Source organism: Neolamprologus multifasciatus, chromosome 18 (assembly GCF_963576455.1).
Source record: "Neolamprologus multifasciatus chromosome 18, fNeoMul1.2, whole genome shotgun sequence".
Classification (NCBI taxonomy): domain Eukaryota; kingdom Metazoa; phylum Chordata; class Actinopteri; order Cichliformes; family Cichlidae; genus Neolamprologus; species Neolamprologus multifasciatus.
The window spans coordinates 2,710,491-2,725,548 of NC_140456.1; the positions used below are offsets into that span (position 1 = coordinate 2,710,491).

The 15,058-nt window shown below is 41.7% G+C and overlaps 2 protein-coding genes across 8 annotated transcripts in view; both read left to right on the forward strand.

Annotated features, from left to right (window-relative positions):
* hhla1 (HHLA1 neighbor of OC90) overlaps window positions 1-2,613 on the forward strand; it is a 29,828-nt gene extending 27,215 nt beyond the window's left edge. The window contains exon 14 of the mRNA XM_085140865.1: window positions 2,064-2,613. Within this exon, the coding sequence (XP_084996991.1) occupies window positions 2,064-2,107 (44 nt within the window). The 3' untranslated portion in view covers window positions 2,108-2,613. The remainder of the gene's footprint in view (window positions 1-2,063) is intronic.
* Window positions 2,614-2,669: 56 nt separating this feature from the next.
* oc90 (otoconin 90) overlaps window positions 2,670-15,058 on the forward strand; it is a 35,091-nt gene continuing 22,702 nt past the window's right edge. For 6 of the 7 annotated variants that reach the window (XM_085140633.1, XM_085140634.1, XM_085140637.1 and 3 more), the window contains exons 1-8: window positions 2,670-4,247; window positions 8,808-8,859; window positions 9,147-9,200; window positions 10,065-10,239; window positions 11,874-11,983; window positions 12,257-12,388; window positions 12,585-12,665; window positions 14,834-14,881. In XM_085140633.1, the coding sequence (XP_084996759.1) occupies window positions 4,218-4,247; window positions 8,808-8,859; window positions 9,147-9,200; window positions 10,065-10,239; window positions 11,874-11,983; window positions 12,257-12,388; window positions 12,585-12,665; window positions 14,834-14,881 (682 nt within the window). In that variant the 5' untranslated portion in view covers window positions 2,670-4,217. The remainder of the gene's footprint in view (window positions 4,248-8,807; window positions 8,860-9,146; window positions 9,201-10,064; window positions 10,240-11,873; window positions 11,984-12,256; window positions 12,389-12,584; window positions 12,666-14,833; window positions 14,882-15,058) is intronic. The other variant, XM_085140639.1, reaches the window with a different exon arrangement.

Below are 15,058 nucleotides of genomic sequence, written 5' to 3' on the forward strand. Positions count from 1 at the left end.
TAAATTATCTGCAACATTCTCTGACTGGAAGAAATTAGTTTAACATTTAAACCTATTTTCTGCACATTCCAGCACATAAAATAAAATATTTTGTGTGTTTACACTCAGTCTTTCAAATAGATGCAAGTAAAACACAGCAGAAAATAAATAAAGTCAAAGACTAGCGGTCCTGTTGCTCTATTTTCACCTGTAAAGCAGGAGTGGGGTAGGCGGAGGGTTACCCTGGTGCAGGTGTGCAGCGGTCAGTGGAAGAATCCGCGAGTTTCTCTGTGAGTTTCCCATTACGTCGTAGCTACTCGGTGCTTGTTTGGAAGTTTAGGGGTTTTTTTCACTGTAAAAAGAAGTTTTCTTCCCACGCACAACGGACACTAATGTTTTTGTCACTTTTTATGGAATCAAACTCAAAGTAAGGTCAGTACTTCCACGCTTTAAACGCTGCACGCTCATACTCTCTCTGCACTCGATATATGATCCATTGTTGATCTGCACACAGCTGTTGTCACGAACGTCGCACTCGCTTACGTCACTGTCATGAGACATTCTCGCAAAAAATCACGGTTTTAGTAACGCAGTAACGCAGCGTTCCTACGGGAAAGCAACGGTAATCTAATTACAGTTTTTGCAATAGTAATCCCTTACTTTACTCGTTACCTGAAAAAAGTAATCAGATTACTGTAACGCGTTACTGCCCATCTCTGGTGGGGACCCATCGGAGGTGGACAACGAGTCACTCACGGCACTTCACAGTGACTTTAGTGACTTTATCTTTTTATTTTTAAATACTTAAGAAGATAAATAAACTTTTACAAAAAGCTCCTTCAGATAATTGATCTCAAGCTTCAGTTTAAATGTGCTGCTGTTTTTCCTGGACTGGAGACGAGAGCTCGCTAAAGCTTTTTAAACCTTTCTACACTCAGGCTCACGACAAAACTTCATGTTTTCTAACAGGTTCTCCTCAAAGTTCGGATTATGATCCCAGTGAAGATTAAATGGTGGAAAACTGTTATTAACTGGAAGGAGGATTTTTAAGAGGTTTAGGATTTTCTTATTTCTTTATTTACATAGAAGCCACAACATTACCCAACCATATTGACCCCCTGTGAGCAAGCACCCGGTGACAGTGGGAAGGAAAAACTCAAGCAGGAAGAAACCTGCAGCAGAACCAGGATCAGGGCGGTGCAGCCATCTGGGGTGAGGGGAGGAAGACAGGAGAGCCACAGATTCATAATAAAAAAAATGATAAATAACACTCAGTGCATCATGGGAAAGCCCCGTCACTGCTGATGTCACGATTAAGACAAACTAAAGGGTTTGAGAGGTCATATCAATATTTAAGGTGTTCAGAGACAGATTTATGATGTAGGAAAACATTCCACCTTAAGAGCTGCCAGCAGCTGCCGGTTCCTTTGACTGACTTTGATTCGACACCCTGAACAGTGGCTGATGGAGATGAGGGTGGAGAGACGCGTCATTAGTGTGTAATCTCTCCAAAGGCATGAAAAGAGCTGCAGCTCGTGAACGTGTCGTACTTATAAGAAGAAGAAGAAGAATCTGTGCAGGGCTGATGCTCGACTCATCTCGAGTGCAGCGACGCTGACGTGATAACGAGTAAATATTTGGCAGCTGGTAATAACGCAACAGTGCAGCAGCGATTAGTTGGGTCTGTCTAATCTTTATCAGCCTGATTGATCCACGAGGAAAAAGTGCAGTCAGTCGCACGCTGGAGGAAGCTCTGCCTGAGCCGGGAGGCCTGCTGGCGTCCTTCAGGCTGAGATCAGAGCTCAGAGCTCGTCACACTCCGATTGTGTCCACTGACCAAAGGAACAAAGGGTGTTTTGAGGAGTGCGACTCCTTTTTAACGTGGTATGCTGTGGTTGCCTGCACTGTAACAAATCCTTCACGTGGTTCTGCTCGTGTGTGTTTGTGGAAACAGCCAGCAGCTCGGTTTGTTTCTCTTAAACACACTAAAATCCGGATCATTCGTGGCAGAGGGGAACGTTTGCCGTAGCTGCTTTTGTTTTGTCGTAAAACTCTGTGACCTGGCTGTAACCTTTCCTCCACAGACCTGAAACAGAGGTGCCTGACAAAGATGTGCAATAAACTGTGACCGGAGAGGAACAAAGAGCCGCTCATCATCACGAACTCCGGCACGCGGCACGATTACGGAGGCCAGATCTGAGTCTGCACGGGTTTGGGAACTGTTTACACGCTCACACAGCGCCGCGGCTTCACACTCATCCCCGTTATCTACTCTGTGATTTCATTTACTTTGTATCTCCAAGAAGATAAAAATAATTTGATTAAAACTGGACTCTGAAATCTGCAACCCTCAGATCAAATGAAGACTGTGAGGCTGATAAAACAGTCTGACATCTGAAGAAGAAGCTGTAGAAACAGATGTAGGGTTGGAGGTTTTATGTCTGTTAAATAAACGTCTGGTAATTGTTGTATTTTTTTCTCATTGCTCGTTTTTGGATCTACGTTCAGCCTTAATTTGTTCAGATCAGTCAAAGAGGTTTGGATCGTCCGGACAGAGGAGGGAATTATTTCAGCCTGTCGGAGTCGATCCAGATCTGACTGTTCGTGAGCAGAAAAATGGTGAAAATCAGACATTTTCCTGTTTCTATTAATAATAATAACTTTTAAAGCGCTTTCAAACAAAGTGCTGTACAACTATTTGAAACTAAAAAGATAAAAAAAAATAAAAGCGATACATAGCAATACAGGTAAAAGACACAATACAAGTTAAAAACAGTAAAAACTTAAAAACAGAATTAAGACTTGTAAGATAAGGTGAACAAATGTGTCCTCAGCTTAGTTTTAAAAACCTCCACAGAGCAGCCTGCCGAACATCTCGAGGGAGGTTGTTCCACAGAAACAGGGCACGAAAAGAAAAAGCTCTCCAACTGTCTTTTTTCTGGCTCTAGGAACCTTCAGAAGGCCAGAGTCCTGAGATCGGAGAGCACGAGATGGAACGTAAAGATGTAAAAGGTTGGAGAGGTATGAAGGTGCCGTTTAAAGCCTTGTAGGTGAGCAGCAGGATCTTAAAATCTGCTGAACCTGCCAATGCAGAGATCTCAGTACAGGTTAATGTGCTCACATTTCCCAGTTCTTGTTAAAATGCGAGCAGCTGCATTTTGCACCATCTGTGCAAAATGATCTAATCAAGATCCTTGTGGATCGGCAGGCTTGGAGTCCGAGGCGTGAAATCAAAGAAAACCTGGAGTGTCAGATGAGAGCTGCATGTCCATGAAGCCTAAAACACCCAGAACAGAGTTATTATAGTTATTATAGTTCTGTAGCTTCCAGAGAGGATTCAGTTCTTTAAGTTTGATTCTTTAATTTATTTATTGAGAGGTATTTGTCAGACGTCAACATCTGCTCCACAAAAACTCAAACTGGAGACGTTTTCTCTGCATTTTATTTGATTGTAGTTCGTTTTTCAAGCACATCTTATTGTTTCAGATTTTTAAATCTCTTTATTTGGTTTTCTAGTTTTCCAGTTTTTCCATAAAGATGACGTAGGTTCAGATATAACCGATTACATATATGTGGAAAAGGTTAAACAGGATGAAATAGATCTATAGGACTACACGTGGAGCTCCGCGATCGTTTTTTAGTCTAGTTTTAGTTCACTGGAGCAGCCTCGACCCAGAACTCTGTTTAATTTTCAGAGATATTTATGAATATGCATGAAGAATCCACCGACTGTCCAACTGTTTACTCTCAGAGAGTTTCAGAGTTTTTTTAGAAAACAGGAAACAGCTGCTTTAGAGGAAAAAGAAACGATTCTCCTCCCTCTAAACCGAGCTGCTGCCGTCCCTCCTGACAGATCCACTGCCCACCATCAGCCCCCTGTTATTAAACCCACGGCGATCACGCCTCCTTCCTGCAGGTCATCATTGATCTGAACTCCAGGGGGATCAGATAAGTCCAGGTCGAACCCCAGGTCACAGAGCCGGCCCTCCTGCAGGGACAAAGACCACTCTGTGGGTCCCCCCTGTCAGGACCCCACCTGTGCTAAAGCCTGAAATACCTGCATGGAAAAAACCACGATAAGCTCCTGCTCAGGTATCACCTGATAGCCAATAAGAGCTGACCTGAACAGGATAAAGGTGACCCCCACCCCCCAGCCCCAGAGAGATAAACAGTTTTTGGAGCTCAGAGTTTATTCTGTTAGACAACAAGCATTAAAGGGTCCCTGCCCACCGACGTTAATGCTCACTGAACAAAATCCCACAAATAAGGTAAGAGTTTCTTTGCTTCCTGTTTAAATCTCTTTGGTTTGGTCAGAGTGTGCATGTGTGCATACACAGCATCAAACAGCTATAAAGTGAGGACGTATGAGTGTAACAGGCAAGGATAACCTTCATGTTAAGTCTTCAAAGCGCTCAACTTATCGTTGCGTAACGTTGCCTCTGATCACTGGATGTGAGAGCTTAAAAATCCATGGCAAAGGCAGCTGCAGCTCCTCTGGCCTTCAGCCTCTGACAGCTACCACAGCTAACAGAGGCTGATAGTATTGAGCATTTTCACTCTGTAGTCAGAGATTAACTGATGGGTTTTTAGCTTTACACTGCACAGATGTAAAGAGGTAATATTAAGGAAATGTTAAAGAAACTGAGAAGTTTCGTACGCTCATCATGAGCATGAATGTCGTGGTGGATTGACTGTACACCAACATCTTTAATGACATTAAAAAATGATTTTATTTTGGATTTTCTCAAAAGTCTGTATCCAAATATAGACATACACGTCAGTAATACTTGATAAAATTATGAAGCTGCACCTTGATCTGATGCTTTTGCTATTCATCAGCAAGCTTCTGGCATAACTCTGGATATTTGGTCTTCTTGGTAGAATTCATTTAAACTGGTTGGTTTCCTGTGACTGACCCAGCTTTCAAGGACAGTCCTGTTGGAACACTTAAACCTGGACACCTCTTAGTCGTCGTCCTCCTTCATTCTTCCATTTACTTTGTCCAGTGTACCAGTACCACAGGCAGTACAGCAGCCTCAGTGCATGACGCTACCACCACCCTGTGTGACACCAATGCTCTTAGGTTTGACAGACAGACCTTTACTTCTCCAGATTTAGTTCGTATCATTGTGGCCAAGATCTGAAAACTTCTTTGTAACTGTTTTACAAAGAAGAATGACAAAGATTTCAGTCTGTAGATGTGCAAAGCTGGTAGAGACAGACCCTAAAAGACTGGCAGCTGGAATTGCAGCAAAAGGTGGTTCAAGTATTGACTCAGGGGGCTGAATAATTATGCACACCCCACTTTGCAGTTATTTATTTGTAAAAACTGTTTGGAATCATGTATGATTTTCGTTCCACTTCTCACGTGTTCACCACTTTGTGTTGGTCTTTCACGTGGACTTCCAATAAAATTGATCCATGTTTGTGGCTGTAATGTGACAAAATGTGGGAAACTTTTGCAAACCACTGTAACTGCAGCTGGAAATTCATGGAGGCTTCTTTCTTGGTCAGCACGCTCTCGGTCCATGGCGATGTAAATCTCGCTTGAGCCTTGGTTAGTTCCTGAACATCCAGACTCTCCTCTGAGGGTGACAGGGTTTTCTTCCAGATGTTGGCAAAGTGGTGAAACATCAAAATAAGAGAGAAACTGCCAGTCGTAGTTAATCAGGATCACACGAGAAGTTAATAGACCTCGGCATTGTAACGTCTATTTCAATGTCAAGACATTGTAGAACCTTTAGAATCACTTATTAAAAGATTTAAGTGAGTGTTCGGATTTTTTTAATGCAGTAAAGTTATAGGCTGTGCAACCTTTGCACCAAAGACATTCATGCTCATGATGAGTGTATATAAACCACAAACTATTCCTGTTTCTTTAAAATTATAACCTTTGTAATGACGTGAGATTTTTCAGTGGATTTCTTTTATACAACCTGCATGAAAGAATTTTTTTTAAAAAAAGGTCAGATTAGCCTTTTGTAGTCCATCTTCAGGACTTTGTAGTTTCATCATGGCAGACCCACCTCAGCAAACCACACAGTTCTTTTCCTGAGTCCTTAAACTCTTCTTCACATCCCTCCACGCTGCCCTGGAGGTCATGTGACCAGTGAGACAGCAAATTTGGCTTTAGTGCAGAAAACATCATATATATAAATCAAGTCAAGTCCAGTTTTAAAGCCAATAATGAAGTTATCCTGACATATTTAGAGGAAGTGTGCTCACTAATCCCCTCAATGACGTAAACTAAATGAGAGTACTGATAACAAAAACACGTTTGCTAGCTAAAACCTCAAACACAAATCTACATGTAAATATTTTGTCTCATTTTCAAATGAATACGTCCGACTTAATACTAGAGGAAACATTTAAATAAAGATTAAATAAAGTTTTAAGGGAACAGGATCCGATGCAAAAGTAAACTACAGCAGCTTTTCCTATGAAATATTTCCTGGATTGCACGGTGCCTATCAGCATGCAGCATTCGTTGTTGTTCTGCTGCAGACGCCTTCATCATTGTTGTTGCTCTATTGATATCACTCCATAGATCATAAAAAATGACTCGTCAGTGTCATCTGGATCCATTAATGTGTGAGTTCTTGCTTTGAGGTCGTCTGTGAAGGTTCTTTGCAAGCTCCTTTGACTGCTTTGAGGTCGCATTAAAGATTAAATATAAGTGCAATAATGAGACAGCTGACCTCCTGAGAGGCACTGATCACTTCCCTGCTCTTGGTGAAAAATGCTTGAGGCTTTAATAACGTTAATGACACACTTCTTCACCTCATCGAGCAGACGGGAGCCACAGGTGAGCCGAACGTTGAAGCTATTAGAAACATTGAAGTACTGAGCAGAGAAGGTGGAGAAGGGTCATCGTCCTTGTTTTTGAGTAGGAGTCAGCACTGTAATGACGTCAGAGTATTTTCAGGTGTATGTTACATACTTGTAAAAAAACGTGACATCTGTGGTGCCGTCTGATGACTTCGTTGCTGTGATTTGGTCGATGATTCTCACCTTTGAGCGTTTGCAGGAATCACAGCGTCGTTGCTGCTGAGAGCAGCGGCTCAGTAAGCTTCAAACTGTGACCTCTTCTGGTTTTGCAGAGAATTACAGCAACATGCAAATCAGAATATGAAATTTACATTTACCATTTATTCAAGCCTGTTTCAGGAAGCAAGATCGGGGATGAGTGTAGTAATCTCAAATTCCCCAGAAACAAGCTGGGATGCTTACACTGACTCTGCACATGCTCAGTATGATACCCCGTATATAAAAGGTGCCCACTATGAAATATCAACTTTGTTTTGTTTGTTGGTATTTTGGAGGGAGAAGTGACCATATTTGCCTCAGAGTGGAATGCTACTTTATCAGCTAATGCTAGCTAGCTTAGCTAGCAGTGTCTAGCTAAGCTAGTTAGACACTGCTAGCTAGCTTAGCTAGCAGTGGCTAGCTAGACTAGGCTGTTACTGGTTACCAAAGTAATAAAACAGTCCACTGGATGTAGCATACAACATTACAAGTACACCGACAGTTGAAATATGGTGGCGAAATCTGGTCCAGTGATTCAAAGTAGTGTAAGTGAGGCCTAGCACACAGCTAGCAGCTGCAAGTACCCAGTGATACCTGTCAATCAACGTGGCCACACCCCTAAACTTAAACCTTACCAGCATCCAAATAAATAGGTTGGCATAAATGTCACCCTGTACAGGTACAGGTGTTACGAAGGGTTAAACTACCCACAGAAACCGAAACTGTTTTTGAACCAGGCCGTTTATTTCTGTTCTGAACACTGGATCAGTGTTGCCAACTCCTCAGTAAGGAAAATCGCTATTGGTTGTCCTAAAAGTCGCTAGAAGTCGCTAAATGACGTCATCACCTAATTTGCATAATTGGTCATGCTAATGTAATTGTAACCTACGCTGCTGGAGAGAGAAATAACATCGTGGAAGAGACATAAAGTGAGCAAAAAACGTCCTAAATGCATTTAGAATTTATTTAGAACTACAAATTAAATTTCTTTTAGCAATTATTGTTTTTTGTAATGTCTTTCACGTCTTTTTTAGCGACTTTTTTTAGAAAAAAAGTCGCTAGGGGGTCTGAAAACTCGCTAAATATAGCGACAAAGTCGCTAAGTTGGCAACACTGCACTGGATGCACTTTTGAAGCCAGCCTCTAGTGGACATAAGAGGGACTGCAGCTTTTGGTTTTTAAATGTTGAATTTATTTAATTTAATTGGATTAAGGAAGCAGGTAGTGATCCATAAACACATGGGGAGTGATAGTGGAGCCTATTGCAGAAAAACTATAGGGGATAAATCAGGGTCAATATTATGACCTCAAATGAAAATCACGATTAATTGAACATTTTACCTCGATTTTGATTATTGATTATGATCATCAAACACACACCTTGATAGTTTACCAGGTTTGCAATGTGAATGTGATCTAAAGGTGGCATATTTGCTGCGGTGATATGACTGTAACAGACTGGTGGGATTACCTTGGGTCACTGAAACCATTTTTCACGTGATTTTCTTCTTTATGTTTGATCTTGTCTTTAGTAAAGATTAAAATTATGTCCATACAACAGAAACAGCATTTTTAACTATAATCTTCATCAAAAAGGAAAGTTCGAAGCCTATTCTTAAAAGTAGAGACAGGGTCTGTCTCCCAAACCCACACTGGGAGCTGGATCCACAGGTGAGGAGCATGGTAGCTTTTAGAAACGCAGGAGCGACAGGTAAGCCTGATCAGATTTAATCTGATATGATGAGCTTGTGCACCCAACAGGAAGTTGAATATGAAAAAAGGCTTTCTCTGTCTGAACGCAGGTACGAGTCATGTTCCTGATGTATATGTTTCTGCTGTCTGCTCTTCCAAACGGTGAGTCCCTCTGTAAAACTACATTATACAGGTCGCCCCAATATGCATACATATACTTTTACCTGCTGACTCAAAGATTATGATAAGGATAATTTACCAATTATTTATTAATTACTAAAGAGTCAGAAATGCCTTCAAAGCATGAATAAATCTTTGTCAGATTAGTGGTTGAGTAGAAACGTTATGTCTCCTTTAGTTTATTCATTTGTGCTGATGTGGTAATATTTACCTTTGGTGTTTTAAAGGTTACATTTATGACCTTAATTGTTTTATTTATCCTTATCCAGCGCTTCCCACCGGCTCCATCTTCTGTCCGGACCCGGAGGCAGATCACATGACTGGTGAGAACAGAAGCAAACATTATGTAATAAAATGAACGGATAGATGGATAAAAATAGACATAAACAGGACTGGAGGCAGAATGTGTATGAGAGGGGGTCAGAGGGCGTTACAAACTCTTATTGCTGTGGGGATGAAGGAGCTCCCGAAGCACTCAGATCTACAGTACAGTGAGAGGAGCCATCTGCTGCTCCTGTGCCCACCCAGGAGGCCACGGAGACGGACTTTAGTCCATCGCCCCCCTCTGCCACAGTTTAAGTGAGTCCAGCCTCCTGCTGAGCACCAGGCTGGCGTTAGGCTGTTTGTGGTCATTTGTGTCATGCATTTCTTTATAAAATGGACATTGATGGTGACATGTCTGTTTTATGATCAGTCTCGTCCTCACCTGTGGACCCCCTGTGCTGCATCTTTAAATGAAGTATGGACTCAGGAGTTTTGCTGAGTCTTCGGTGTTACAACATGAGACTTAATTGTAGTGATAAAGGTACGGACTCGAAGCTGCGTTGTGTAAATCTCCTAAACCTTCATGGATCTTCAGCAGCAGCAGTGTTCTCGACTTGATAGCTCAAACAACAGTCGTAGACTTTCTGTGGCATCGTGGGCCGTTGTTGACATCGAGGTCGAGAGGCTTTGATGTTCAGTGCCTCCTATGGTCTTAATCTTCACTGAACCTGCATGTGGAGACCTGCAGTCCAAATAATCTTCCACTCTGTGTGCTTCTCTGGACTCGAGTTACATGCAAACAGGATTATCTATGATTAAATCGCTCTGCTCGCCACCTCGAAGTTTACAGAAGCTCTGCAGGTTCGATCTTCTCGCGGCCTCGGCGTGTTTGTTTATTCACCTTCAGTCGTCTCTTCCTGCAGATTGTCTCGGGCTGCGCTTCACCTGGATACACTCGGTCTTCGATAACTTCCCCTCCATGCTGAGCTTTGTGTCAAAGCTGCACTGTGCGACGTTGATTTGCCCACGTGACCTGGAAGATTATGGCTGCTCCTGCAGATATGTGGCAGCTGGAAACCCTGTGGATGCTCTGGATGTGTAAGTAAGCCTCAGATCGCAGCGGGACTGCGGTTACAGCAGCTGCTGAATTTAAAATACGGCATAATTGAATTCAGAGGCTGGAGGCAGGCAGGTGTGAAGCAGGCTGGGAGAGTCTTCTCTGACCACCCCTCCCATTCCCATGGAAAATATTATTCATTATGCTGGAATCCCTCACAGGAGTTACAGTACAGGAAATGTCAAAATCAAGAGACAGTAGCTTTAGGGTGGACTGGAATAATAAATGAAACCATGTACTTACTGTAGTACATCTCTCAGGCTGAACACCTTAAAGGTCTGTCAAAGTCATCAAGAAGAGGAAAAAGCAACTCAGGGATGGTTGAAAAAATTTGGGGAGACTTTCCACTGTTTTCAACTGTTAAAGCTAACCTTTAGCTAAAGCTAACCTTTAGCAGTAGAAAGGTTAACTTTAGCTAAAGCTAACCTTTAGCAGTAGAAAGGTTAACTTTAGCTAAAGCTTTAACTAAAACGAACCTTTAACAGTAGAAAGGTTAACTTTAGCTAAAGCTTTAACTAAAGCTAACCTTTAGCAGTAGAAAGGTTAACTTTAGCTAAAGCTAACCTTTAGCAGTAGAAAGGTTAACTTTAGCTAAAGCTAACCTTTAGCAGTAGAAAGGTTAACTTTAGCTAAAGCTAACCTTTAGCAGTAGAAAGGTTAACTTTAGCTAAAGCTCTAGCTAAAGTTAACCTTTCTACTGCTAAAGGTTAACTTTAGCTAAAGCTTTAGCTAAAACTAACCTAGAAATCTTCAGCAAGTCAAAAACTGCAGGCTAAACTAAACACTCAGTTTTAGACACTTTTTTTCTAACCTGGATCTGTATGATGCTACAGAAGCCACACCCACTTGCTGAGGCTTGTTTCTGACAGAGCATTAGTCGAGTCGCTGTAGTAAGGCCCAGGGTAAATAAATAGGGATGATTATAAACTGTGAATCATGCAAAGCTGCCCTCACACAGTAAAGGAATAAAAATATGGAGATAGAAATGCGTATATTGTGTCCCATTTAGGGAGGACAAAGCACTTTATTATTGTAGCTCCGCCCCTGCAACAGGGAAGGGGAGGAGCTACCAGTCAGGGAAAGGTGGATATGTTATCTACATAATAAAGTTCTGTACAAAATACTAAATTTGGTCAAATAGCTGTGAGCTCAGAGCTGAATTAATAATTAATAAATATTATGACTTCTTTTTCTTTTTAATGTTACATTTACAGCTGAAGTCACTTTTTTTATTCATGGGTTACAAAATTAGCTCCTTCATCTCTGTGAAGCTAATCACTGTACTTGATAAAGAACATGTATCCTGTTTCTGTGCCATATTGTAGAAAACATGTTTATATGAAAATAATTATGACTATTTCTCAGATTAAAAAAAAAAAGGCAAAGACTTTTGTTTTAATCCCAGACTCGATTGCTTTGACGTACTTTTATAATAAGCCACTATATTCCTCTACGTATCTGCAAACACCAGCTGTAAGTGTATATGTGAAGAGATTTTACTGTGAAAGGCACGTGCAGGAAGCACCCCTGCACTGAGCAGGTGGTGTTTCGCGTATCGATTGGACCCTCGTCATGTTATTCATCGCTTCTTCTTTTTCCCGGTTTCCGTCTACAGGTGCTGCGAGGCTCACCGGCTGTGTTACCAGCACGCTGCCCCCTGCAGGCAGGAGCTGCCGCTTGCCCCGTACAACTTCAGCTGTGCAGCAGCTGCAAACACCAGCTGTGGTGAGACTTACAGTTTATTTTGGGAAATGTGCTTGTTTGCTTTCACACTGGGAACCATCGCAAGACTTTCCCTGCCAACAAAAAACACGTTTTACTCACAGTGGAACCAAAATTTATCGTTTTCACACTCGGAGTTTGTACAAAGTGAAAAGAAGCGATACAAAAGTGACTCCTCCGTATACTGACCTGCTGCTCCGACACAGTAACACAACAGAGTAAATAAAGACTGTGGCACTAGTACAGTGTACCAATGTGGCTCTTTCTGTCTTGAAGATGCTGCTGATTTGTGCCAGCAGCGGTTCTGTGAATGTGACCGGGCCGCCATCGACTGCATGGCTCAGAGCCCGTACAACTCATCACTGAGAGGCCTCGCCGACACGTCCTGCTCAGCTACAAATCAAACAGGTGAGACGAAGCGAAGTCGTCTCCAGAGCCAACATCTGGTTACGGTTTTTGGTTCCTTTGGATGTTTAGTCGCTTCACTCATGTTTTATAAGGAACATATATATTCAGCTTCCTTCAGCGTTCCTCAAACCACTGCGTCTTTCTGTACATCTGCATTACAAGCAAGAAAATAAATCTGTCTCTTTAATGGCACCAGTTTGGCAAAATGGGACCAAATCCATGACGCGTGCCGTGGAGGACGAGGAGGAGAGTGGATCAAAATCACTCATCAATACAGGTAATATAAAAATAACTCCAAAGGCATAAATCGTGTGCAAACGGGTCTTCAGTGCAATAAAATACTGAACACGCTGTCGGTGAAGCCTCAGTTTGTAAAAGGAGAGAAAAGAAGAATCGACGTCCTGCAAACTCGCTGTGGAAACAGTTTGAGCCACTTAAAGTAAATCGAGGTGCCGCAGACAGTTTTCAGTCACCAGGCGAGCAAAGAGAAACACGGACGCATCCAATTAAGTCTGGTGTTCTTTTGGCAGCAGCTCCTCTGCACACCCACACAGTCAGACCCAGACTCACAATCCGGCTTTTTGACTCGTTTCCAGCTGAGTTATTTTTACATTTAAAAGCTGGTTTAGGTTTGTGTTTAACACTTTTCTTTGGACGTAACCTCACACCTTTTTTATTATTATTATTTTACATTTCAGACAGTTCTTTAACATGCATCAAACTTCCAGACTCTGTTTAAAATCGGCTCGATCTGAATCCTGAAACTGCAGTTGGAGATGGTCGTAACACGACAGCAGTGAAGCTCTGTGCTTCAGTGCGCCGTCACATAGATCCTGATATGAAATGGTGAAGTCATAAAACAGCCTGACTGTAAAAACAACAACAACTGTTGCAAGTAAAAAGAACAGTAAAATAAATATTTTAATTCTGAGTGAGCTCTCGTCTCGCTGCTGCTGTTTATTTCCTGTTTCCACTTCACATTATATCTGCGAGACTTTTACATCAAAGCTTCCTGAGTCGTTGCCCAATAACAGAGATCTGTGATGGCAGCAGTGTTGGTCAAGTTACCTGAAAATAGTCATTAGTTGCTAATTACTGATTACTTATTTTCAAAAGTAATTAGTTACTTTAAAAAACAAACAAACACGATGAACAACCTGAATACGTAATAAAGCAACAGACCTTTCAGCCCAGTTCTGTTTTGTCTGTATAATCCATCATATCAAATGTAATCAAATGAAAAAGTCTTTTTATAATTTGTTTTATTAGTTTTAATCTTTTAACTTCATGCATCAAGCAAAAATTAAATTATATGCAAACGTTTTGACTTGAAGACATTTGTTTAACATTGAAACCTATTTTCTGCATAATCCATCATATACAATAAAATAATGTTTTGTGTTTACGCTACATAGATGCAAGTAAAACACAGCCATAAATAAATTAAATGAGTCCTGTTGCTCTTAAATCTATTTTCACCTGTTTAGCAGGAGTGGGGCTGGTGGAGGTTTGCCCACAGTGGGGGGATCTGTGAGTGTCACATTCCCGTGGCAGCGTGCTCGGTGTTGCTCAGATTTGAAGTTGAATTTTTCTCTGTAGAAAGAAGTTTTCTTCCCACACAGTAAACAGCGGACGCTAATGTTTTTGTCACTTTTTACAGACTCAAACTCAAAGTAATCTGATTACTTCCACGCTTTAAAGGCTACATGGTCGCACTCTCTCCTGCACGCCATTGTTGATCTGCACACAGCTGTTGAGACACTCTCACAAACAAAATCATGGTTTAGTAACATAGTAACACAGCGTGCTTACAGGAAAGTAACAGTAATCTAATTACTTTTTTTGCAATAGTAATCCCTTACTTTGCTCGTTACTTGAAAAAAGTAATCTGATTACAGTAACGTGTTACTATCTCTGTGACATTCACGTAAGCCTTCTTGCTTTTTCTGCTTTTTCTGTTTCTGATCTTTGATACAATTTAAGGTAAAATTGTTGTTTTTTTACATCTTGTTTACAAACATTCTGGTTTTACTGGTTTTATTTGCTAAGACGTGGTTTTGTGCTTGGTTTCAGAAACGTCCAGGCTTAGTGTGGCACAGCTTCCTTTAGACTGATTTCTTCCTTTCCGACAGATTTTTAATTTGGTCTCAGAACATCTTGGAGGACTTTTCCACTCCGTCTGTGGATCTTTGGTCTCAGTGTTTCTGTCTCTTGACGTAAAGCCGGATGAATCGTTGATGCTGTGAGGAAAAAAACTTCTGCTCTCTTTCAAGATCTTTCTTCACGACTCTTGCTACACGTTCGGCCTCGCTGTCCTTCTGAGCGAGGCTGATTTAATCAAGTTTAGCAGTGAGCTCATTAGTCCCGCCTTCTCTCCAGTGTGTCTGACAGAGCTCGCGGCTGACAGCGGTCTGAGTTTCTCATTAGTTCGACCGTGTGTTTCAGATCTGCTCGGCGGCGGCGAGGACACGGGTGAAGTCTTCAGAGCAGCAGGTAAGTCTGTGTGAAACTCTGAGGGCGCCTGAGATGGCGATGTCACATCACAGGAAGCGATTGATTGGGCAGAAACGCAGACGGCTGAGTCACACCTCAGCCAATTAAAACAAGGACCTCTGGATGTTTAAGCTGCAGCTTCCTGCCCACATCCAGCTAAAAGAGAAAGAAACCAGT